General features: G+C 41.4%; 1 protein-coding gene across 6 annotated transcripts in view; it reads left to right on the top strand.

The window, feature by feature from the left end:
* LOC100545239 (LIF receptor subunit alpha) overlaps positions 1–27093 on the top strand; it is an 88881-nt gene that overhangs the window by 33034 nt on the left and 28754 nt on the right. Inside the window, exons 1-6 of one of the 6 annotated variants that reach the window (XM_085212704.1) lie at positions 1131–1302; positions 9664–9770; positions 18572–18674; positions 22681–22828; positions 23534–23654; positions 25669–25817. In XM_085212704.1, the coding sequence (XP_085068830.1) occupies positions 22747–22828; positions 23534–23654; positions 25669–25817 (352 nt within the window). In that variant the 5' untranslated portion in view covers positions 1131–1302; positions 9664–9770; positions 18572–18674; positions 22681–22746. Of the gene's footprint in view, positions 1–1130; positions 1303–1400; positions 1426–1482; positions 1769–9663; positions 9771–18571; positions 18675–22680; positions 22829–23533; positions 23655–25668; positions 25818–27093 lie in introns of those variants that run through there. The other 5 variants (XM_085212705.1, XM_085212700.1, XM_085212702.1 and 2 more) reach the window with 5 other exon arrangements.

The following is a 27093-nucleotide window of genomic DNA, read 5'->3' as shown; positions in this document are numbered from 1 at the left end:
CTTTCAAAGAGTTGATTCCCTCCTGTTTGGAGGCTCCCTTTAGGTACTGAAAGACTGCGGTGAGGTCACCCTGCAGCCTTCTTTTCTCCAAGCTGAACAAGCCCAGCTCCCTCAGCCTGTCTTTGTAGGGGAGGTGCTCAGTCCCCTGATCATCTTTGTGGCCCTCCTCTGGACCCTCTCCAACAGCTCACTGTCTTTCTTGTACTGTTGGCTCCAGTACAACCTCACAGAGGTTGTGGACACAGTACTGCAGATGGGGCCTCACAAGAGCAGAGTAGAGGGGGAAGAGCAGAGTAGAGAGGGTGCACCCTCATACAAGTACATGCAGTTCCTTACCACGTAGGCTCTGTGAAAAGCCATCTAGAGCAACCCAGAAACTCCGTGGAGGAGAGTACAAGCAGGGAAATCCAAATAAAACAGAGAAGTCGCTTTTTTTCTCAGTCTTGCTTTGGTTTACTGGAGAACAAAAGAGGAGCCATAGGCTTGCCAGCTCTTCTGATTTTAGGTCCCTTGTGGTATTTATATATTTTTACTTGTTGACTCTTGAGACTGTGGGATTGTGAAGATTTGAAGTTTGATTTAAAGGAGAGGCTAGCATGTAGCTATTGTGGCTTCAGAGAAATACTGGAGCTCGAGTCCCAGACCTCAAAAACTGGAGGCAAATATAAAGTCAGTCAAGAACTGCCTGCATTCTGGCCTAACACTTTGAAATCCAGATGGCTGGTGGTGTCCGAGATGTTGGACAGAAGAGTTTTCTGAGAATGGTTTCAAAGGGAACCTGAAGTGATCAGATTTGTGACTTCAGTCTGCTTTCTACAGCCTGCTGGGGACCACTGGCTGCTGAAGTATTTTCAGCAACTGCGCGCTGACCAAACCCTGACGCTAAAGTCGCACAGTATGACCAAGGAGAAACTGAAATCCTCAGCCCTAAAAAACCACCGCACCTCCGCCTGAGCATGAGCTCAACCCCAGCCTTGAGTGCCACAGGCAGCGCTGCCCAAGCGCAGCCCGGGGGCGCCAGGTGCCGCGAACACCCGCGCCCTAAGGGCAGGCCCGCGGGTGCTGCCTCCCGCCTGGGCAGCCGCGCCGCCGGGCGATGCGCGGCGCAGGCTCCTCCCGCAGGCAGCCCGCCAGGCCCTCTCCTCCATCCCTCCCTCCCTCTCCCTGCCTGCTCCATCCCTCCTTCCTGTCGGCGCTGCGCACTGCTGCCCGCCGGAGCTGGGCCGCCCGGGATCGCGCCGCGGGCACCGCGCACACCCCCGCGGCATGAGGCCGCCGCAGGGCAGGGCGAGGCGGCGGCGGGTGAGTGCCGAACCTGGGCCGGGCGGCTTTCGCCGGCGGCGCCTCCGCGCTGGCGGCTGCGCTCGCACCTGGGAGGGGGCCGCGCCGGGAAGCGCCCCCCGCGTCCACTATACCCGCCTCGAGGTGGGGCGAATGGCGGCGGGGGGGCCCGGCGCGGGGCGAAGCGGGGCGGCGGGGTTGGCGAGCTCCGCGCTGCGCCGCCTTCCCGCGGTGCCTCCGCGCGGAGGGGCACGGAGCTCCCGCTGTGCCGGCGGCGCCTCGCAGGGCCGCGTCTCCCGCGTTGGCTGGGGCTCGGGCCGGGGACAGGTGGCGGCGGGGCCGGGGGCGCGGCGAATGCGGCTCCCCCGGGGGAGAGCGGCGGGGAAGGCAGCCGCTGGCCGGAGCCGGCGGTTATATAGAGGCTGTGTTGTGTCAACAGCTTATTCTGCTGGCCGGCACGTTGGTGGGTTCAAGGACCGAGCACTGGGTAAATATTTACGCCTCTTCTTGCGTGCGTTTTTATTTATCTTTATTTGTTGTTATTATTTTTTTTAAAGTAGCATCTTTCCAAAAATTAAAAAGAAAAGAAAAAAAAAAAAGAGAAAGGACCTTGGGAGGGGAATGCAGAGCCCTTTCTGCGGCCAGGAGCATCTGGACGCACCTCACACGCCGGCAGTGGCACGGCAGCGTCAGCTCACCGCCTCTATTTTAAGGGATTGAATTTATGATGCCTTTAGAGAGCGTGCTTAAAAAAAGATCACCCTAAGCTTCTAAGGTGGTTCTGGAAGAAACGTCATTCCCGTGTTACAACTCAGTGTGAACAGGGCACGTTGTGCTGAGTGCTGTAATGGTAAGAATTAGCGAATAGATGTGGCTTTTCTATTTCCTAATTGTAAATGCCAGGGGACTTCGCTGTAAATGGGAATCAGGCTTCAGATGAGTACTGAAATCCCCTTGTATCTGGGGGACCTCAGCTTTGTGCTGATGTGTAGGAGCTCTCCCTTTGATTCTCTAATCCAGACTTTTCATGCTTAAAATTTTTGTTAAAAAAACAGTCAGATTTTCATTTTCCACAACCAAGTTGGCTGTGTTGTGGAAATCCCATCATACAGGGAATGGGTAGCTTTCTTATGTATGTGAAGTTTGGCTTGTTACTTAAGCAAGGTGATGTGGCTTGTTTCTTTGACATCACACCTGAAAGTCTTTTCTGCCTTTTTTTCTTTATTGTCTTTAAACTCTTCTTAAACCTTCAGCATGTAGCTTGGACCCTGACTGTTATTCAGTTTTGGCAGGTCTGTCATCTGTGTGGAAGATGAGGGTCCATGTCGTGCCACATTCCCTCTCTAAGGGAACTGTGTTGTTTCATGTTGTTCTGTTGGTGCACATATGTTTTATTAATACAACTGTGCATCCTGTGGGAAAAAATGCATAAACTTGTCAATTTATCTTAACTTTAACTTGTCAAAAAAAGTCGTCTTGTTCTCAGCTTCTCAACCATTGTATGCTATATGGCTGTGGTGATAAAGATAAGCACTGAATTCCATTTGTTTTTGGTGATAAAGGACAGCGAGCGATAAAGGACTCCTGGATTGGGCCCCAGTGATTCAAGATTAAAACAAAAATAATGTTTGATGAAGGAAGGATTAGGATGTGGGAAAGGCAGAAGCAAATGCAGGGAGAAGTGCAGAGTGAACAGTGCTGTGCTGCTGCCGGTTGTTGCTCTGAGTGGCGGCTGCCAGCTGTTAGCTGGGCAGGCGTCTGCAGGTCTCTGCTGAAGGTCTGCTGAGGCTGCAGAGAACATCCTAGCGTCAGGAGGCTGCAGGTCTGTAGGGAGGCGTATCTAAGCCAGAGGATGATGGAGACGACCACAAATCAAGAGCTTAAAGATCACTGCCTTGGAATTGTTTTAGAGTATCACTTTCAGATAGTAGAAGACTGTATTTGTTTGGTTTTTCTTTCTGTTTACTCGGTCTTCACATCCTTTCATCTTATCACTGTTTCACCTATTGCAACTTTTATCAGCGTTATTAAGTGATAAGAGTTTCCATTGTGCACTGTCCAAACATACCTTTTCAGTCACTTAGAGCAGCTGATGGCAAGCACTATCAGGAGAGTTAGATCGTACAGAATCCCTTTACAGGTGCGCTGAGGAAAAGGGGAAACGCTGAGGAAAAGGGGAAACGTAACCTTTAGGTGAGGGCATGCCTATAGACAGACACTGTGGAATAGGCAGGAGCAGCTATATAGGTAGAGATGCTCTCCAAGAAAGAAAAACTTATTTTCAAAGGTGGAAAAACTGCTCCTGCAACTTTAGCACTGAGCTCATGGGGCTTTAATTTTCATGTGCTAGATAACTTGCCATCTGTTGTTACGAAGTCAGTTCTGTTTCATCATCATACACAGCCCAGGCTTACTCTAAGAACTTTAGTAAACATAATAGATATGGTTTTATTTATACATCTTTATGTGTAATGCTGTAGCAGAGTCTGTACTATTGATAAGAAGCAGCTCTGTTAGAACATGAATTGTTTGATCTGGTGGGTGCCTGAAAGCGAGTTTTGTGCCATGAGAGCTGATACGCTTAAGCAGAAGGGTTGATGTATGCTGGTAAGAATTATACCTGAAAAATTAAATGGTACCTAAAGTAAAGTATGTCTGGCAGTCTTAAACAATGGAGATTTTTATAGATTCTGACTCTATCTTGTAGAGTGCAGCACATCATAAGGATGCTGCAGATGGATTATGTTTTTCTGCAAATGACTCAGTAGATGATGTGGCCAGGTAAATGAGGCTTTTTTCCAGTTATTCCGTGTGTTAGTGCTCAGAGGAAAGCAGAGCATGCTAAATTCAACCATACTGCTGTGTAACACAAGGAATGGTCATACATTTGCTAAACGAAAACAAAAAGTTTGCACATTTTTGAAAGTTGGATTATCTTATAATGAGCTTACTGGAGCTGTTGAATTAAAAAGATAGGGATTTCCTGTAAGTAGTCCATTGGATAGCCACAAAGATGATAGAGGGCCTGTAGTGTCTCCCTTAGGAGGAAAGACTGGGTAACCTGGGCCTGTTCAGCCTGGGGAGAAGAAGATGGAGAGGGGATCTGATTAAATATCAGAGGCAAATGGATGAGGCCAGGCTCTTGGTGGTACACAGTGATAGGACAAGGAGCAACAGGCTAAAACTTCAACATAGGAAGCTCTGTACTAACATGCAGAAGAACTTCTTTATTGTAAGCGTGGTACAACACTGGAGCAGACTGCCCAGAGAGATTATGGAGTCTCCTTTTACGGAGATGTTCAAGACCTGGCTGGACGCCTACCTGTGTGATTTTTTTGTAGGGTACCTGCTTTAGCGGAGGGTGGGAGTCAATGATCTCTTGAAGTCCTTTCCAACCCCTACGATACTGTGATTCTGTGAATGGCAGCTTTCAGGGAAAATGCAAAAAGGAAATCAGGAAGCTCTATGGGGTTGTTTTTGCTCCATTTTCAATAATAGAGATAGGACATAGCTGTAACAGAAATACTGAGATCTTGTGTTGAAACTGATGTTTGAAATACAGAGTTGGCTTAAGTGGAGGGATGTTATTTAGCAGTACAAGGAAGTCTTGATGAAGTAGATGTAAAGATACTTGCTTAAGTAAGTATCTCAAGACAATATACGTTACTCTGGGTTAGACATCAATTCATGCCCACTGAGATGTGGAAAATGGGTGCGGAAATCAGTTTTCACTGCTGTTAACAAAACTGACTAGATCTACCTGCAGTGGTTTTGTGTTTTAGCGTGCTTTTTCTCCTGATATTAAGTTACAAATCCTTCTTGACTGTTAGGCATCTAATTTCTGTCTAAAAATAAGAAAAATAAAATACATTCTTCTAGATATGGCATGAGGAGCGATTATGTCCAAAGGCTAGCTCATGTACTTCGCTCCATAAGCAGCTTAATACAAAAGATACAAGTAATCCCTGGGAGCAGGGCTTGGAGCACACGGTCCTCCAGTCTCCCTCACAAGGACATGGAATTCTGCTCTGAGTCAGATTTTATTGAAGCTATGAAGAGAAATGCCATCTACAGAAAGACTGGGGAAGTCTCCATCCTGGCTTGTCTCTTAATCTCATGGTCACAGATGCTCCCCACCCCTCAGCATGTTGTGTACTTATTGGGCCATCCCAGCAAGTAGAGCATTGCTATAGCTTTCTTTTCTTGACTACTTTTTGGGGGAACCTGATGTGAATGGCTGTATGTGACCTGTGAACATTTTATTGGCTGGCTTAGGTAAAAGAATAATTGCCTTGTGAATTCTGAGCATATGAGTGTTAGGCAGGTGTTCTGGTCTTATCAAACTTGAGATATCTGCATATAGACATGTTGATGCTTACATAATTTATCATCTCTCCTCTCCTTTTTCTCTCTCCTTTTTTTTGTCCCCATTAATATTTAGCTGCAGCTAAATGGGATTTTGGAGCGTGTTGTTCTAGCTCTGTGCATCACAAATTCTGATTTTATATGTGCTTAAGTGTCTCCAGGGATTTCTTCCAGAATCTTCTGGATTTCTTCCGGACTCATTACTGTGGCAGTGGTGAGGGCTATATAAATTCCTAGATGGGTAGAGCTACTTTCTTACCCACCTCTGTAGGGTAGGGACAGCTCAAATACCAGCCACCCACGAACAAAAATTCCCTTGTTCCTTGTCTACTTTGCTTACTGAATTAGGAGCCAACAGGTATTAAGTAGAATTAGTGATATCTAGCAGTTTCAAACTCTGGATAAGGCTTTCTGTAGTAACTACTGGGCTATTGCTGATCTTTGCTGTCCTCCCTTCTCTGGTGAGTGTGCAATTCCTGGATTTACAGGTGATGGGAGCCCTCCAGGTGTGTGACTGCAAAGTCCTTGCCCTTCTTATAAGAGCCAGGAGCTTGTAGCAGGGTCTTTTGCCCCTTCACTGCTGCCTGCCTTTCTTTACTGCTCTCTCGAGTCACTCCTAGCAGTGGATTTCACTGCAAGGAGAAAATGCTTCAACTAAATATAGCTCCTAACCCATTGGTATGAATGCTGGTCAGGGTGTAAAGTTTTGAAGGGCATACGTCTCCCCTACTTTCCATGCACTGTCTGTAGCTGGCACTGGTGTGATGACAAAGACTGTTGCTACAACAGAAGCAGCCTTCGCTTATCCCATAGGCAGAGAATTGCTGAGTTGTCAGCTGTGGAGTCCAAATTATGCCTTTTACCTCAGGGAGCACAAGTTATAAAAACACGTGTCCTGGAAACAAGGATGGCACTGTAGCAACTCCCTGCTCCTCTGCCTCACTTCCTACCATGCCAAAAAGCAGAGCATGGGCAGTCTGTTGGCAGCTTGATGTGGGATAGCAGGACGATTTCCCCATCTCTTGGGCCACGTGTGTCTGTGAGCAGAGTCTTTTCTCTTTTGTAAACCTAGGTACTGAGAGGAATCATCCTTCAAAAACAGAAAGTGCAGCATAATGGCCAGCCTCAGCCACCTGAAGTCTTCAGTAGCTGAAGGTAGACTTCAGGTTGTTCTTATGCTCCAGCATCTTCCAGGCCAGCCAAAAATTTTCACTGTTATAGTGTACTTGATTAGAGCAATATTGTGGGGCTTCAGGTGCAGTGATAATAGCTTCAATAGTATTGACTGAAGCGTTTTAACTTCATACCGAAGTGGCCTGGTTTGTAGTGCAGAATCATGGAATTTATGTACAGCACTCTGTTTGTACTCTAGATAACAAATGTTATCTGAAAAGTATGTGGGAAACTTTCTTATGCTTGTGTAATTTTGTTATTATTATAGAATTTGCTTAACGATGTAATAAATTCTTTATGGGAGCACTTTGAGCAACTCACAAAAAGTTGGTTTTGATGGTTTCTATGAAGTTGCATTTCATGTTACTTGGACATTTGGGAGTGCTTCTACAATTGCGTGTATCTTGGAGAGCCCAGAGGACTGGCAGATTTGGATGAGCAAGAGAGGAGGCATGGCTCTGCTCAGTGTGGGCCTGGCTTGGGCAGACAGCTGCCTTCTGGGGCTGTCTGACAATATTTCTCTTATTCTGGCAGCCCTCCTTCTTCTCAGATCAGGGCTTGTGCTGTCACCTAGAAGTACTTGTGCCAAGGCATCTCTGCCACTTGCCTTGGGACTTAACCCTGTTTGGATAGCTGACTGTGGATTTGCCTCTCTTGAAACAAGTGATCTAATAGCCTCTTCTAACTATAAAATCAGTAAGGATAGAGCTACAAAATGTCTTTCTCAAATAATTGGTTTTAAAAGCACTGCAGGGAAAAAAAGCTGCTTAAATCAAGTGAACATCAGAAAATTACAGTGGTCAATCATACGCATTGGGCTTCTGTGGGCTCTGAAGCCCAAAGGTGAATATAAGTTATATGTGTTTGAACTGCAACTAATTTTCACAGTGTTTTATGTTTTGAATCAGGTTCATCATCAGTGGCAAAAGAGAGATTTGGCCTCCATGATTTTACAGCTACTTTGAACTAAGACTAAGAAGATAAGCTTTTAATGCTTAATCCTAGGGGGAGTTCTGAGAAAGAGACAACTTCAGTGTTGTCTTGAGCTAGCTGTAACAAGCATCAAAGTACTGTGTGTGAGAGTTGCATGTACTTGTTGCACGCTTCTTTTACTTCTGTTAGGGTTTCTGCTGGTAACGAGGATAATAATATCTGTTCCCTAGAGTCAACCTGTTCCTCTTCCTTTTCCCCTCCTTCCCCTGCTCCGTACTCCAGCAAAGGTCATAGCCATGAGAAGTCTTTAGTACACAGGTCTCCAGGCACGTAACTCATAATTCATCTGCTAGAATAGCATTGTCACAGTTCCCAAGATAGAACGGCCTTCTCCTCCAAATTGAATGTGTTTGGCCGGTTTCTTCTCCAAAATGCTAGGAATTTTTCAAAAGAGGATATTTTTGGTCTAGTCTTACTGCACATTTCAAATGATGGAATTGATGTGGATGTAAATCCAGCAACTTACCATGTGACTTTTATTTTAAATCTTACCTCAAAATTGGTAGTTTGTCCACTGTATATTGTCGTCCTTCAGTATTAAAACAGTTACAAGACCTGGGATTTTTATGTTAATCTAGGCTCACATTAGTGTAATATGAACCTGAAACTTAAATTTTGAAATATTTGTGCTAAGACCGTATTTAGAATTATTTTGAAGAATGCATCTGATCTTAAGATTTCAAGCAGTTTATCCAATCCTTGGAAAGCTTTGCCAGTGCCTGCAGCGTCTGATGTGAACGAACCAAATCATTCATTACAAGTTCTCACATCACTTATATACCTTCACCAGTTTTCTTTTTCTGGCTTTCCCATCTGTCCCTACAGCTTTCCCATCCACTTCTACATGTCAGCAGAGTATTCTACACTCTTCAACCATCCATGCAGGCGCTTATCCAATCAGAGCCTTGAGATGTTCTTTCTTCTTCTAGAGGTATCCTTGGTTCTCATGCTGTTTGTCTTGCTCCACAGCTGTTGCTCTGAACAGTTTTTGTTGTATTCCCACTGCCAACTTACTTTATTTAAAACAACAACAACAACAACAACAACAACAACAAAACCCAAGAACAATAAAAAACAGCGGAACAGCACTTTTCAGTGGTGGCCTGCTACATGGCATTGTCTTTTGTATCTCATATTTCATGGATTATGTTTAAACCTTTCTTCTTTGTATGTAATTGAGAAAAGTAATAAAGTAACATTGTTAAACTAAATAGTTGTGTTATTTCAGGCTTTGCAGCAGCAGATTATCTCCCAGACTTGATCTGCTCTATGTAACTTTTTCATTCTGCATGTAAACCGTCAGTACTGGATTAGACCATTTCCATTGCCAGTGAATGTTTAGTACTTCTCTTGCAGTGTTTGCTTGAATTCTATAAGGTAGCCTCATCCTTACAGACTGAGTTGTGAGGATATTTTTTTCAGTGATTTTTAATGTATATTTGGGTGATGTTAAAACTCGTACTCTGAGAACTGAATATTTTCCAATTACTTCTCCATGTTTCAACTAATAAGCACTGTAGGTAGCGCTAATGTGCGAAGTACATATCCTTGAAAATACTGTGTTCTTTTGTTTCATCCTTTTGCCCTGCTGTATGCTTTTTGGCTAATCAGTAGGTATCTCTGGGTTGGAGATGAGTTTGGGCTGTGATAATTGAAGACAATAATGGGAGCAAGCCCTCAGTGTTACAGTAGCTGCCTGCAGATTTAGGTCATTAATGGGCTCAGAGCAATGTTAAGTTTTCTCACTACATATGTAAGCACAGAAGGTGTGCATATAATTCAGGATCTTTTCTGATGGAAGCTGTTGCACAGCATTCTTCCCCACTGCTTATATGAATCTCTTAACTCCAGGTACCTACTGTGGCTGCTCACTTCAGCGCTCAGCTCTGCTGCACTGAAGAGTGAGGACTGAGTCCATCAAAGGCTCCTGCATCTGAGCTCCTGCCAGCAGTGCAAATGTAAGTGTATGCATAGCTTTATTCATAAGGTCAGATTAGTCATAGTCAGGAGCAGTATGCGTATATATGTGGTTACTGAGATTTGTTTGCTCACGTAAATCAGCACTTATTTGTACAGCACCCTATGGCTTTGAAATACCTTCATTTCAGAGGGCACAGGTGATCTCTGATGGCATTTTGCTGCTCGGTTCATGGGACTTGTGAAGAAGGTTCTGCAGTCTAAGCCCAGAGTTAGGAAGAACTGTTTACTTTAAAAGTTGTTTAACAAGTACTGGTAATAATCATCTGTACATCTTTTCTTTTGAGGTAAAGTGCATCAAATTTTACTATTTCTAATGAAAGCTGGTTCTTAGAATGTTTTAATTTTCTTAACTGGAAAAAAAAGGATACTTGTACATTTCTGGTATGTGCATGCATATTTGATCTTTTCAATCCCTTCTGCTGTAGCTCATGAAGACTCTAAAGCAAAATATTTATGCTCCTGTGGTATATGGTATATTGTCGCTTAAATACATTTTGCAAATGTAACACTTGCAAGATACAGTTTACAGGTCCTTAGTACGATAGAATCATAAAATCATAGAATGGCCTGGCTTGAAGAGGACCTCAAAGATCATCTAGTTTCAACCCCCCTGCTTTGTGCAGGGTCGCCAACCACCAGACCGGGTTGCCCAGAGTCACGTCCAGCCTGGCCTTGAATGCCTCCAGGGATGGGGCATCCACAACCTCTTTGGGCAACCTGTTCCAGTGTGTCACCACCCTCTGCATGAAAAACTTCCTCCTAATATCTAACCTAAACCTCCCCTGTCTCAGTTTAAAACCATTCCCCCTTGTCCTATCATTATTCAACTTTGTAAACAGTCATTCCCCCTCCTTTTTATACGCTCCCTTCAAGTACTGGAAGGCCACAATGAGATCTGCGTGGAGCCTTCTCTCCTCTGAGCTAAACAAGCCCAGTTCCCTCAACCTTTCTTCACAGGAGAGGTGCTCCAGCCCTCTGATCATTTTAGTGGCCCTCCTCTGGACCCACTCCAAGAGGTCCACATCCTTCCTGTGTTGGAGGCCCCAGGCCTGGACGCAGTACTCCAGATGGGCCCTCACAAGCGCTGAGTAGATGGGACAATCACCTCCCTCTCCCTGCTGGCCACCTTTTTTTTAGTGCAGCCCAGGATACAGTTGCAGAATATAGTTACAGGATATAGACTACAGATCTGGGAAGAGCAGAGTACTTTCCAAAGGTGTTTGAGTTGGTGGTGTTTCCAAATGATATGTGGGTTCTCATGACTTCCAATGACTGTGGGTTCTGGTGAGATTGGCAAAAGTTTTTTAGAAGAAGGTTTTGCAAAAAGGAAAAATGAAAGTAATATGTCAGTGTTTCATACCATGAAGTTTACATTAGATGTTTTGCAGCTCTCTGGGTTTAGACAGGTAAGGGTTTAAGAACAGGCTTGGCTTTGTTAGTCATGTATGATATATCTGATCAAATGCATAAGGAGCAGAATTTTTCCCAAGGAATAGAAGTGTAGAATAAAAGTAAAAATGCACTGAAGCAGAATAACTGTTTCTTCTAACTTCACTGAAATATTAATGGTCCCATTAACTCCTCTTTACAGACTAAGGTTTCATCTTGCCTCCTGCCTTCTCCACCTCTTGTCCTGACACTTGTTTCTGTAGCCACCAGCAAGACCACTGAGCAGTTGCACATCTCTTGTTCCCACAGTTGGACTTGCTCAGCAGTTTGGGAACAATAGCTGCTTCATTGCTGAGTCGCAAAACAAAAAAGTTAAATGTATCAGCAACAATGCATGAAAAATAGGATGAAGAGCATTCCACAGGAAGGGATTTTTTCATACCAACTTTACGTATGTAGGATTTCTGGGAGACAGAATCTAATAAGTAAGAAATTCTCCTTCTTTTGTACATCATCTGCCAACTTAATGCTAAGAGATGTAAACCATGAGATTTACTAATAATAGCAGGAAGGAAGAACCCTGTTAAACAAAGACAGCAAAATTGGAATGATTTGTGTGTATAAAAACAAGGTTATTTTCCCTCTCTGCAGCCTGTTTTTATGCTCAGCCTTGAGAAGATACAATAACAACAACAGAAGATCTTCACTAGAATAATCTTGTTTCAAGGGAGGATTGAAGGACAAAGGACAGATCTAGATTACAGTTGTTATAGCGATGGTCATGTGAAGATGATGTGAAGATGTGAAATAAGGTGCTGTCATGACTGAAAATTTATGATTTTTCAGGTCAGGAGAAACTTGTGGAGTTGACTCGCTGTGTCCCATTAGTAGCAGGCTCAATTTTCTGTGAGCTGCTTTCATTTTTAAATTAGGTGCAGCATCATTAGCCTTACAGACGCTGCTGTCTCAGCACTTGCTGGTGGGTTATTGTCAGGGATTCAATTCACTGCTTTTGCTAAATACTTAAAGGAATGTCAGAAAGCGCTGCTCTGTTCTTCACAGATAAAAATGATACATATGAGTCCTGCCAATTGTAACTATTATTTTAAAATACTGAGATTTTAATGTTTTGTGTCTTTGGCTGTGTATTTTAATGTTGCAGAGTTTGATCAACTATTTGATCTCCTTACATAGTACTTTACCACAGTTCATTCCATTTTGAAACACTCCATGAAACAACTGAGGACCTGTTTATGCTTATCATGCAAAATCAAGAAACTTTATAAGTTAGATGAATTCAGTCAACAGATAAGATGTGAGCTTCTCACTTGGAGTATTTAAAACAAAATTTGGGACTTTTTTTAGCATCTTTTTCACTCTCATGTACTGAGACATATCATTCAATGTTTGAATCAGATTTGAAGTCATCCTACAAAAATGGAAAGCAAAACCTGAACTTTGTATATGTTTACATTTAGCAATGTTCTGTGTAAACTGAATATCTTAAATTATTTGATATGGAAAATTGTATGTTAATTTAAAGCAACAGAATCTTGTTCCTTCGATGTTGCAGCCAGTGATTTCAGGTAGAGTTCAGTTAAGGAAGCAACACATGCTTGTAGAGCTGAGGGTGACATGGAGCAGTGTATTAAAACTAGATAGCTGGCAGTGTGTCTATTTTCAGAGTGTGAAAGTTTTCTAGAGGGGTAGAAAGGATAATGTTAATGAGTTAGTTTATTTTGGTGTTCTGGGTTGCCAGCTGTGCCAAGAGCTGATCCATGAGTGGACTGTAAGTCCATTGCCAACCACCTGGGGGCTTTTGTGAGGGGAGTATAGAAGACTAAAGGGAGCAGCATAACTTCAGACATGGATTTGGTATGCCAGTCTGTCCCCTAGGTGCATGGCTCCAGTGATGGCTGTGACCAGCAACAGAATTAAGAATGCCAGTACTGTGAAAGAGCAGGCCTATGTGTGGGAGAGAGGGAGTCTTCGTTTCCAGTAGCTGTGCTACCGTGTATGTGTGCACAAGTGCAGGAGTTAATATTTATCTTTCGTAGTGTAGCAGTGGTCTCTCTTGGGGCCTTCAAAAGTTAATTAGGAAGGAGGCTGGCTCTGATGCTTTTCAACTGTCAATATTTGTGTTTCTGAGTACTTAAGATTAATTCCTGCGCTTTGCTGCCACAAAAGGAGACTGTGCATGTGGTATGCATAAATGAGAATCTGGAGGGGAGTAAGAAACAACTAAAAGAACGTGTGAAATAACTACACTTTCAAAATAAATACCAACTGCAATGTAATTACACATGGACAAGCTTGTTCTCGTAGTGTCATGATGAACTGTAGGTCTTCCTTCTTTGGAGGGAAGGGAAATAGCAATACTTGGATGCCAGCTTAGTTAACAGTGCAGTGGAGAGGAAAGGACAGCATTTGGTCACCCCAGTGGAAAGGGAGCCTACCTGTGATAGCGTGCTGTTCACTGTGGAGAGTTTTAAAGACATGAGAAAAATTAATACAAAGGGAATTTATCAGAAAATATAGATCTGTAGTTTCAGGAATTGGTCATTCACTTGATTACTAAAAAATCAATTTCTTTCTCGTAAGTGACTCTCATTCCGTACATTCGCACTGAAAAGATATTGCATAACTGTTGCTTGTTACTCTCAATATATTATTTAATGCGAAAGCCACAGTTCAGCATTTGATTTATTTGTATATTGTTCATGCACATGAAAACAGATTTCTTTGGATTCAGTTCATTGTACCTTAAAAATAATTTGAATACCACAGGTTTCACTGTAAACAAGGAAGGATTCCAACCCTCGGGTCATTGCTGGCTGTTTTTAGAAAAAACACTTTTGGAATTGCTTCAATAATTATCAGTGTTCTCTTATAAAACTAAATAGGCTTTTCCGGTGATGGAAAGAAGATTAAATGTCATACAGTTCAAAATAAGTTTTTGAACACTGCCAGATTAAGGAAAATGAAATCTTTCGTTAATATGGTGAACTTCTTTAAGATTTATCTGTTCATAATGGTATATGAGCTAAAGAAAAACAGCAGGGACAGCATGACTTGCCTAAGCATTCTTTTACTGTACCCCCTTTGTGAATTTTGAGTGACAGTGGCCCTGCCCTTGAATCTCACATTGAATAAAGCACAGCTGAAATGTGAGCAGAGTTTTCCTCTGAAGTTGTGCTGTTCTGAGAACTAAACAGACACTAGTGTTGCCCTGAAAAATTGTATTTGCTTTGGAATAGTGGATTAGTGTTTTATTTCAGTTATGTATGACTAAAATGCAGCAAACGTCAGAGAAGAAGAGTCTTGTCTATGTAATTCTGTTTGAGTAGTTTTTTGAATGAATTTGTTGAAAAATGTGAATATATTTGCTCATATGCATTTTCCCAGTATTAAATATTGCAAAGGTATAGTGGATAGACATAGGCATTCATGTTAGTACGAATGTAACATACTGTGTTAATACACAGAGTGTTCTATACATATGCAAACTAATTTGACTTTTTTTTGGACAGTGTACTTGTTTCAAGCTGTGCTGTGAAGTGCAAGAATTCAAGGAAGTATGACCGCAAGGTCACTAAATTCAAACATATCAGGAAATGTGTGTAGCTGTGTCAGATTTACGCAAATACCAAAGTAGAGACCTTCATGTTATTGCATTATTAATTTGCCAGTTGTAGTAAGTATCAAGACAATTTTTGAATGGGTTAAAATACTAGTGTGTAAGTGACTCGTAGCAGTTTCCTTCTACTGCACAGCACAATAGTTAGAAGCTAAGTTTCTCATTGGCCAATAGTGTTCCTTAACCTTCACCCCTCCACTTTGTTCTTTGTTCAAATGATTAGGTGTTTTCCATCTGCACCTCTGTGGAAGAAGAATCTGTGCTTGTTAATTTGAGCTGACTTCCTAAGGAAGTCAGGCATATCTGATAATGCTTTGGCTGTCCTCTTACCCCTGCCATAAACTTTGAACATGCTTCCCAGGTTCAGTTTGCTCAGAATGGGGAGGTGAGGTCTCAAAGTACTATTTAAAAGCTTTACGGAACTCTGCAGCTAGATGCAGAGACCCTGCTGAGGAAATGGCTGCAGCATGAAGTCAGCCTTCACCCTACTGCAATCCAGGCCTTTCTAGTATGCTTTCTCTGATGTCTAATAAGGCTTAGCTTGTAAGTTTCAATCTATGATAACATTTTCCTAATATGTAACAGTAATAAATCATGCACAGGCTTGCAGATATCCCAAAAGTATTTAATCTATTTTTGGTATTATTAGGGTTCACTGTGTTCCTCAGAAGAATTTGTTTTCTTTTGTCACCATCTGGAGAACAGTGCTGTGTTCGTAGTAGTGATGGATTTTCATGTAGTTAACCAAATGCTTGGTAGTAATTGATACAAACAGACTCTTCCAAACTCGGGATTTAGACACCTGATTTTCATTTGGAAGTCTTTGTTCTTCTGAAAGTCCTGCATCGAGAGCATCACATGCAGCATGTGGGGTGGGTGACAGTCTTGGTGTGTGTGCTGAGCAAGGTGTGGCAGATAACTCTGGAGGACTAGAAGTTCCTGAGTTAGCCTATAAATTAATTGAAAGCAGGAACAATTCAATGGGAACGAAGTTTGTACAGGATACAAACTTAGCTTAAAAATCCCCCAAATACCATCTAATGTGTTCTGTTTAAGTTGTGGTAAAAATAAACCATAGATTCCTACAGCGTCTCTTTGCTTTATTCTGACCTTTCAGTGTACTGCTCTGCCTGACTGCTGTATCATTGCCCTTTTCTCTCTCCAGCCTGGTTGTCCCAGCAGGAATGTTCTTCTCAATGCTACCTATAAGCCATATAGTTTGTTCTTGTGTATGAGCTTTTATTCCTTAACAAAGAATCTTACATTGTAGTTCCCAACCCTTTTCAAGATTGTATCCATTGCTGTGATCAAACCATTTGACATCTGTTTCACCTGTGTGTTTTCATTTCTTTTTAAAGGCGTATCTTCTGGGTATCAGGTTTTGTACATCAGGTATCTGTGTTGTGATGTCAAGGAGGTACTAAATGCTTTCCTGAAATTGGATTCTGGTACTTGTTCATGGCTCTCTTAATCAAATTTCTTCAACCCTTTCTCATCTATGTCCTTACACGGAATACCTGCATCACCTTCCTCACCATCCTTTTCCGAGAGTTTTCTCTTGTCTCCTTGCCAGGTGGGGATGCTTTCTCATACTGATTTTCTTCTTTGAAGTATCCATCAGCTCTCTCAATCTGTAGTTCCCTTGGTTGTATTTCCGTAGTGTTCAGGAGTACTGGGATTGGAAGCAAGGAGGAACTGGTAACAGTGAGAAGTGAGTGCAGCTGTGTTGTCCTTGAGACTCTGAGCTAGGTGAAATGGCTGCATTCAGCAATCTTTGTAAAATCTCTGGCTTTTTAGATGATGCTGGTGACCAGCAGCTTTTGAAATAAGTTTGTAAAAGCATTAGTCATTGAGCTGAGCTGGTGAGTTGCGTCTTGACATCCTCCTCCACCTTGCAGAGCAGGAGCATCTTGGAGTGGCTTCTCAGCACCTCTGAGAAGTTGCTGCTGTTTGGCAGCCAGAGGAAGTGGAGAGGAGGGAGTTTTTCACTCGTGCTTGGCAGAAACAGAACACAACAAAATATGTCTGAAAGGACAAATTATATGGCCCTGTGCCCTCTTGCACATTAATTGTGTAATATCTTAATGCTCCTAACTTATTTTTCCTCTGCTGCAGATTAGGAGGCTGCACTGGTGCAGATAGGCAACTTGAATTATTTCATCAGCTTTCCAAAAGAGAGCTAGTGAATTCTTAAGTTAATTCCTCAGAACTGGGGAAAGCCAGATTCCCAGATGGTCTTCAGCCTTCATTTATAAACAGTTTTTGTGATTCATGTCCTGCAAATCTTTTGTAACAGGGAATGCTGCCATGTTATAAAACAGAAAGGGAAAGCCTGCGTTCAGATTGTTAAAGAGAGATTTTTGTCTCAAGTCTGGGAATTTTTTTAAGGAGATGGAAGAATGTGCTCTGTTGAAAAATAGCCCAAACCTCTCAAATAAATCTTATTAATTCTACTTCTCCTTTTTATATTACTCAGCTATCTCTAGAAGTCAAAGACTGTAGGCTCTGGGGTCAGCAAAGCTGTTTTAAGGAAAGCCACTTCATCCTCTGTTTTTGTCTTCATTGTCTTTACTGTCAGCTGCACTGGCAGTTTGCTTTATTTCCCAGAAATATGTACTTCTGGCATGGATTTTAGATAGGGGAATTTTTTCAAAGTATTCTGTTGGCGGTAGTAGGATGTGGATGTGTAACTTGATCTGTGCATACAGATATAGGAGCATTGTCTCTCACTTTGGAGATTAAATTAATATATTTGTGTGGAAAAAAAATTCAAAGCCAAGTAAAATGAATGCTCTCCACCTGCTAAGCAGAATAGTTTTTCCGCTAGCAATAAGGTTTTGATCTTGGCACCTTCGTTTCTGCTTGGATGCATTTGAGATGATGGGTATTCAGTGCCTCTGGAAATACACCCTGACATCAGTCTCTACAATTTTTTTTGGTGCTATTCTATGCAGTCATTTTCCTTGAGAGCATTTATTGTTCTGTTTTTTGTTAAATTATTTTGATGATAACTTTAATGATGGAAAGAAACCCAACAAAATATAACTAGAGATAATTTATTGATATACAGATCTGTTACGTTGATTACGTTTATTATGTATGATCTCATCTATTACTCTCCACTTCTATTTTCTGTGAGCCTTCTGGGTAAGTTCACTTTTTAACCTTTGCTTTTATGTACCTGCATGCAGATCACAAAAATAGGTCTGAAAAGTGTGACCACTGATCCTCAATTCATCAATTATTAAACCAGATCTGCAGCGTTGCAACTGGCATATCAGACTGCCAGCAGGAGAAAGGCCAAAAAGGCTTTTTGATTTTTTTTCAGTCGGTTTTGTTTGTTTGTGTTCAAAGCTGTTTCTAAGCACTTGACAATGAAATACATTCTGAGACTAGAAGACACAAAAATACATTTTTTTTTCCTTTGTAATTACTTAATAGAACTTTGAAGAAGCCTTATACTTCAGGAACTGAGCTGTTACAGATGACTAAGAAATACTTATTTTTATTTTAAAAGATTTTTAAAAGATTCGAACAATTGATCAGCTGTATTTTAAAATATTAGACAGAAGCAGTTAAACCCAGAAATACACAGTAAGAAACACAGTTGGCAGGAGGGATGGCAGCTATCTTGTGTTTTCCCCTTTGCGCGGTTAAGGCTGGTGAGGCTGGGAGTGTGTCACCGTGTCACTGTCAGACAATTGGTGCTCCGCTTATTTTCTCAGCTTGTGACATAACCTTTAACTTTTACAGCTGACAAGATTTTGAAGGAAAGATGTTCACAGTTATTTTCCCAGACCCATATTGTTGAACTGGAAGTATCATCTCTCTGTAATCTGTCTGATCTGCCAAGTAGGTACGCTGCATGCCTCACAACATCTTTAGAAGTCCACAGTTAGCATTAATCTGTTAGTTGGCTGGCTTGAGGCTGCTTCCCCAGTTTGTGTGCATTCATACCCTTAATTTTGTTTTAAATAGGGGCCATCATCCTCTGGCTTCAGTGATTAAGAATCTGAATCTATTTGTCCTCCTTTAACTTATCTGCATAAAAAGTGATTTAAAATGACTACTTTCTGGCCACAAGGACAAGGACCAGTTCCAAACCAGAGAGCCCTGAGCAGAAGTCAGGACATCTCCACATACTGCAGCTTTCAACAAAGTTATTTTGGAATCTTATTTTTAGCAACTGATCTTAAATATGGGCAATTTTTATACCAAAGCCTTTGCTGCTGGTATGGCACAAATGGCAATTATTTATTTTTAAGTACATGCATACTATTCTTCATGAGAGTAGAATGATGGAAGGCTTTTTCCTTATTTTAAAATTGGAAAAGTGAAAGATCTGTACAAGAAACTTCATTAAGATTAATTCTGCAGTGCAAGTCTACTCATGCTAAGTCAGGGGGTTTGCAGTCCATTTGAAGATGAGGATGGATTCTGAAGTGCTAGACAAACAGCTACGTGGCAGCTATATACAGTAGTATCCGGGGCTGGATCACAAACTGCAATTGAGTCAACAAGGTCTGAACACTGAGAGAAAAGCAAATACGGTATGGCTTGTGTAAACACATTCTACTCAAAGGTTTGCCTTAGGAAAGTTCTTTCATTGTGCTTGGTCATGCTCAAGGCTTCAGGGGACAGAAATACCTTTGAATCTGAGAGTACAGCAGGTTTGGTCCACACAGATGTATTCCAGGAATTATCACAAATCGAGAAATGGGGACTGGGAAAAAGTGAAAAAAATGGAGTTTTTAAGGGCAGAACTAGTGGAGACCTGATTCTAGTCATCTTGTACGTACAAGGTTGTTCTATGTCAGATGATAAAGTGTGCTTTATCTTCTGAAAGAACAACGGAATAATGTCCTTGAAAGCAGAATAATGTCCTTGGAGCAAAAGGTAGTTGTGCAGCAGTTGGGGAACACCGACAGTCGTGCCGTTGAAATGATGTGAATAGATTGCCTGGGCTGATGGGACTGTTACAGGATGTCCTGATGGATTGTAATATTCACATTTGTTATAAAAGGTTTAGCTGCAATTGCTCTTTCCGTTGGAGAGCCTGGATTTACCCCCTTCTTTTCATTTTAAAAAATATGCAGATCTAAAACTGGAAGATGCTTGGCAGCAGTTGCTCCTCTTGCACTCCACCATAAGGTTTTGACTTCCCCTAGCACCACTGGGATCTCTTGTCTTGAATTTCTCTCTCTTATTCTTATGTTGTCCTATGCCACAGCAGTGTATCTGCTTAGACGGTAACAGCTTTTCATTACTCTGCAGAGTAAGGTAAAACCTCTATATCTCGTTAGCCTGCAACAGATGAAAGGCAACTTTCATCCAAAGAAAGGGTACTTTCTATTTTAAAATTACTTCAGTTATTTTATAACTTTGTAATTAAAACAGCCCTTTTAATGGGGATCTTTTCTCCTGACTAATGGCATTCAATTACTGGATGTGAGTCTTTGATTTGGCAGCTGTTCAGCGAGCTAGAAAATGTATATGAGAAGACGAGAGCCAGGGAGCCTACACTTCTTAGGAAAGATTGTGGTTTATTTACTAGATACTTGTCATGCTTTGCATGGAAGCACATAACTTTCCTTTGGTGCCTGTCTGATTCTGAAACAGAAACTAAAACTACTTGATTTAGGAGAAATCGGTTTTACTCAGATTTCTTGGAATTCACTGTTAAAATGTTAAAGCATCCACACAGCATCCAAAGTACATATAAAAAAGCAGAAAAGCGTATTTTTTTTAACCAGACACAGGCACGTGTAGCTGCTGATTGCCTCAGAAACCTGGCATGACCAAACAGGTTCTGCACAGTTGCATACAGCTGTGTGTTTAGAAAGTGAGTTATTCGGGTTTCATTAATTTCACAGTGCACATTTTTCTCTGCTTCAGGTGCTATCGGTGCTTTCCCCCCCCCTTTTTTTTTTTTTAATTCTGTCCCTGGTTTCTGCAAGGTAGCAGGACACTATCAACTAATTTCGATGTAAAACTTGACGTTTTGATTATGAACCTTAGTGCAAACCTGAAATGGCTTTTTAAAAAATACTGTAAGTACTTGCAAACAGTCAGTTGTAATTTACATGTACTTATTGAGTGGAAGTCAGTTATTTTGTTCGTTAATTCCCAGGTCTGTCAGAGCAGTCTTCAGATTCCTGATGAAGTGAGAGGTTTGTGGAAGAGTTTAAACCTGGAGCTTACATCATAGATTTCCATGAGTAATGTGGACAAATACGATACGAAGCCCTCAAGGGATGCCAACATGCATTGGGTGCTTCTGGCACTGACAGCATTATGTTTTAAGTGCTGGCAGGTTTTTGATTAGTCCTTAACATGGATTTGTCAACTTCTGATTTGGTCCTGAACAAGTTGCATGGCATAGTTACTCCAGTTGGAGAATGTATGAAAACAAAAATTTGGAACTCACTTGAGAATATGATGAAAATAGAATAAGTTTTAGGGGTGTTTCCTCTCTCCAAATATAACGTTGACCTTTGCCATAAAATCTCTCTTAGCTCCAGCTCTGCCTGTGCCATTCCCTCAGACTGTATGCTGCAGACCAAAAGAAAGCAGTGGCCACTTGTGAACAGCTCTGGATTATCTGAAGTAATGCTGCTACACTTTTCCTAACATAGTGCACATAGATTGATGGGGAGTGCAGAAGTCTTTGTGGCATTCCCAAGTCTCCTGTGAGGGAGACTTTCTTAAATAATAATAATAAAGATGTCTGTATTGAAAGATGAAGGAACATCTACCTGGGGAGTGCAGGACTTCAGTAAAGGGAGGCTTCTAAAATTACTAGAAGCTTTCAGACCAAGCCTGTTATTCTGACAATGAGGTACATCTAGCCTTGGAAGAGACTTCTGGGGTCGGGTGGTTTTCCACTTGATACTTTTTTTGAAAGAGCTGGCCAGCAGTCTTAGAAAATTGCTCTGTAGGAGAGAGTATCTCGGCTGTATTCCTGTGTGAAAATGATCTAGCTCCTTCTGATCTGTGTCTCTGGAAAACTCATGTTTTCAAAGCTTTCAGGTGGTTTGGGGAACAATGCTTCAGGGTTAGGCTGAGCTTGAGCAAAAGCTTTCCAGCAGTTTTCATTTTGAGAACTAAAACTGATGTTGTCCGAAGTGTGGGTGGAACTAAATGTGTTCCTCAGTTTCTGATAAACATCTCTTTGGAAAATATGAAACCCATTCATCTTCAAAGAAGACATTAAATATAATATTCTAGATGATTTTTGCCTTAAAGTCAGTATTTACAGCAGCAAGTATCCAGGGATACAGACGTGGCTTTTTTTTTTTTTTTTCCCTCTCTTTTCTTTTTGCTCTAGAAATTATCATTTAGCAGCGTATTGAACCAGTAATCCTCAGTGAATCAGCTTTGGTTCTGCCATTTCATACGTTTGAGAGACAAGAATATGAGGAGTTATCAGAGTGGAAAGGAAACTAGGTAATCAGACGAACTACTCTGCTTTCTTAGACCCTTGCCCAAAGCAGGGGACATTTGCAGTAGTAGTACTCAGGACTTTCTGTAAATGTGGCATACAATCTACATTGGAAAAAAACTGTTCTAGAAGAATGCGCAGCCACGTCTATTCTGTCTGGCATGAGATAGTCCTGAAGGAGCTTGTGTACAGTTGTGTTTTCTGTATGTGTGAATCCTGATGTTATCTTTAAAATACCTTTCTGAAAAAGTGTGCATCAAGGAGTGGTCGGGACAGTGAAAAAGGTTTGCTTGCCAAGCAGAGAAAAGAACAGCGATAACACACCTAGAAAAATAGATGGAACAAACAGTAGCATTTGTATGGTGACAGATCTGGAATTTCAAAGAGGTTTTTTTGTTCTTTTTTCTTTTTGCAATTTTAGAACCGACCAGCTTCTTAGAAGATGATGTTTATTCCTACTTGAAGCTGCCATTTGGGAAACAGAAGAATGTGGACAAATCCAAACCTCCGCTGTCTTTTAGCGCTGGCTATTTTATGTTTAACAAGCTTAGTACATAGTCGAGAGATAGGTGAGTATGTTGTTATGTAATTCACTGGTTACTTTTTTTCTGTTTCTACTGACACCACTTAATTATAGTGCCTTCCTAACTTATGAATATTCAAGAATTGCCACCACTGTGATCCCACACCACCTTCAAGATGGAAGCACCACCAGACCTGGTCTCTCTATTCCAGCAGCCATTGATATCTTGTTAATGAGCATAAAGCTGGGTTTTAAATTCTCCATAATGCAGCTATGATGGCCTGCATGTACAGTTGGTGTAAATATCTGCATTGAGACCATTCTGCTGTATATGTCAGCTGTCTGTGACAATTCACACATTATCATTAATTGCCCATCTATCATTAATTGTCCTCCATGTGGGACAATGGAGGAAAACAAAAACTCATTAAGTTTATCATCACGCTTGTGGTTTTGCCATTGGCCCAAAGCCTGCTTATTAGGCCAGGCTAGGAATGGGTTTTGTGGAGACAGCTGCCTGTCTTGTGCACAAATATAAACCCAGATTTTGCGTACTTCTAGAAATCCTTCAGTCTGTGGTTGTCTATAATCAGGCACACTCAAAAATCATGCAGTGCTTTTAAAATACTGGCCAGAAATATGTGCAGTAAGTATGTAAATATAATGCCTACAGGTATGAACCATAGTAGTTGTTATACAGTTGGTCATTTATGACCTGCCATTTGTGACTGTAGTTCTTATACAATTTCAGGTTCTCAAGGGGACCCCCAGAATTTAAAATGTGTCACGCACAATTTACGTAAAATGGTCTGTACTTGGGATATCTCATCTAAAAGAAGACATGGACAAACTGAGTTTTGTTACACTATAGAGTAAGTTCTCCCTACTTGACTGCAAACTGCTAAAATTATAGTTATACCTCAGTCTCTGCCTGTGAAATCCGTAATTCTTTTTTTTCCCTTAAGAGTCTGCCTGCTGGTTGTCCTCCATTGATGCTCTCTACAGGCACTGTTAACTCAGGCAGTGGCAGGGTTTTTGATGGAGTTGTTTTCTTTGACGCTAACAGTTCTGCCAAAATCTCCTCCTTGATCTCTTCAAAGAGCTGGAAGATGCTCTCTTTTACTCAGAGTTCTCTGTGTATCTGCCTAGCCCTTACTCAGAGTTTTCATAAGGGACGTCTTCATACCAGGTTCATTCCAAAAGGAAATGATAGTTGGAAGAAGCAGATCCTGATATTATGCGCCAGCGAGGTAGAATACATAAATGTCAAGATTTATACGTGGAAAAACATTAAAAATCTCTTGGTGGCTATCTTATAACCTATTTAAATTTTAAGCTGTTTGGAGAGTGTTTTATCATAGAGTGTGTGAAAATGAGTCCACATATTCAGTAACCTTTCTGGAGTGAATGCAAGTTGAAAATTTCAAAAAACATGAAGAAAATAAAATCTTCAGTATGTTTTTCACTAAGGAAACTACATGTGCAATTCCCCATGCTGTGGATCTGCCAAATGCTTATCATGTGCTAGGACTGAGTTCAAATCATTTTTGTATCTTGATTCTTCTCCCAGTCCAGACATTTGCTCTCTTTTTTTTCCTGTTACTTCTGCAGGCAGCCCAAACTTTTCCTTGGGGTCTCAGGGCTTGGCTGCACTTCTTCCACCTACATGCTTGATTTCTTTGTTTAGTTATTATTCCTGCATTGCCAGCTATTATTTCTATACAAAAATTGCATGTATGTGACATTTTGTCCAGAGATCAGGAGTGCAGAGTTCACAAGGTACTGCCCTCTGAACAACAACAACCTTGTAGCTGCTTCTGTTTTTCCTTAGCAAACCAGATCAAGGTTGGGTCCCCAAAGCAGAGAACGATGGCTGAGCTTCATGCAGACCTCCCAGAGGGAAAAAAATTTTGTTTTTCATTTGCCCAAATATCCTCTAATGACATTTCAGTCATTAGAATATTCACATTCCTATTCACAGAATAGGAATAGGCTTTATGAGCACTCAGGTCTCAACTGGCCTTCACTAGTTCAGAGTCTTTTGTGTGAATCAGAAAAGTTCAACCCAAGCTCTTGACTCCAGCAGATAGGAGTTCCAGGGTCCTGTTCCAGTTCATGAGTGAGTAATAATCTCTAAGCAGGAAGTCTGGCATTGTTCTCATTATTTTCCTTCCTCCTATCATTGCCTCAAGAGGAAGATTTGGATTTTTTCAAACTTTTTTTCCTTTCTAGTTGCATATCAATGATTACGAGTGAAGGGACTTGACCCATGCATTGTTGTTTTATGTATGTATCTATAACCAAGCCAGATCTCATTGTGCTGAGTGCTGCGCACAGTGTGCAGATTGCATTTCCATCTGGAATCTTAGTAGTTCTCTCCCCTGCACTCTGTTCTTCCCCTGCTAGCTGATTTGTTTTCAGGTGGGGTCATAGGTGGGTGAACATACTGTTTGCATCCACATGCCATCTATCTAGAAAGGAATTGAGAGAGATGGAATCAGGAAATGTAAGGAAAAAACTGTAGAGTTTTGGTTTTTTTTATTTATTTATTTTAAATTGTTTTGAAATACTGATTTGTAGGTTTTAGAAATGTATCTCATGGTTAAAAAGTCATTTTTTCACTTCGAGGTATTCTCTTAACTGGATGGCCACATTATACAACTAGTGCATGGTCTACCACTTTGATTAAAGTGGCTTGAAGGAAGAGGAGTGTCTATTGATCTGATGGCAGCCAAGTCCTGCAAGTCCTTCACAGAGACATATTTGATATGGAGTTCTGTTTGCTACATTTCAGAGAATTTGTGTTTTGTTAGTATCCTAGATATATGACTTAGCTTGCCTTAACTTCCTATCAGCTGAACTACCTGCTTAAACCTGTCTTTTCAGTGACGTCATTCCAAAGTGTTTTAAAACTAAGGAGAAAAAAGTCGAGATTCCAGTCCCAGGGAGCTCCACCACCGTGAAAATAACCACATACAGCATTTCTGGAACAGCCTTTGCTACTAGACACTTTGAAATTCACAAGAAAGACATCTGTAAGTGTTGGGTTTCAGACCTTCATAATATATCTGAAATGCTGTTAAGTGTAGATGCCTGCATTTTTGTTTGTCAGTGTTCCTCTATATAGAATGTTAATGAATATGAATCTGGCCATACATAGTGTGTTGTTATTTCTCCTCAGAGGAAAAAAAAAGCCCTGAACTCCCTCATCACAGAGAATTCAAGGACAGAATGTGAGGAGGAAACAAAGCCCAATGTTGTTAGATCCTGCTAATCACTGTGTCCTTGTTTTCTTTACTGCAAATTAGAAAGGATTTGTGGAATAGTTACTGGTTTACATTCTGAAGTACCTACATGGAGCATAAAGTGCATTTGCTCAGACTTGAGTGGGAGAAGGCAGATTAAAATTCCTAGTGACTGTTCTCCCTTCTTAAAGGTTGAACCACTACAGAACTTAGTTGTTTATTCCTGTATCTAGGCAATGTTTTAAGGTCAGTTATATCAAGCATCATTCATGACAAACTCATGTTTTCTTAATACATGCTGAAGTTGTCCATTCCATTTAGATTTATATGAAACTCAGCAAAGACATCTGTGCTTAACACCTTTGCTGCATCCTATTGGGATCATAGTTTAATAAAACAGACTTTTTCCAACTTCCTTTCTCCCAAAGGTGGAAGAAAGCAAGAAAGCATCTGTAGGTTGAGGCAGTGGTGCCCTACAGTAAATTGTTTCCTACCTTGATAATAGTACTGTGGCTTGCTTGGCTCTGAGGAATTTCACTGAACTCGGTGTCCAGTGTTAAAAGGAGATTCCCTTATCTCATTCAATATGTATGCCCACAGCCTCTCTCTCTAGAGTTTCAAGTACATGTTCTTCCAGGTTCTCTATAGCTGTATTGTATGTATAACAGTCATCCAACACCACTGCTGTGTAATCTGCTCCAGTATTTTAGCCATTGGCATTATGTCGTGTATTTCCAACTCCACCAATTGCTATCAGTCAGGTTTAATAGCACTAGCTGCTTCCAGATGTTTCTTACAGAAGCAGAACTTGAATTAGTAGACAGCTAATTTTTCCTTCAGCTTACATTTTCTGGTTCTTCACTTCTAGCAGCAACTTCGCTGATCATCGTAGCTCCTCAGCTGTGAGTTGAAGATTGGCATTGGCAATCTAATGCACTTACTCATAATTTAGTCTTTGGTTCTGGCTAGAGCTGCTAGGAAATGTGAACAAAACAGAACTGAAAAATGCGTGGGGAATGGATTGGGTTCCCCAGCATGTGTCTGACTCCAGGCGGGAGGACCCATT

Source organism: Meleagris gallopavo, chromosome Z (genome assembly GCF_905368555.1).
Source record: "Meleagris gallopavo chromosome Z, MGAL_WU_HG_1.1, whole genome shotgun sequence".
Lineage (NCBI taxonomy): Eukaryota > Metazoa > Chordata > Aves > Galliformes > Phasianidae > Meleagris > Meleagris gallopavo.
Note: the sequence above shows the minus strand (reverse complement) of the source record. Positions and strands in the feature narration are given on the sequence as shown.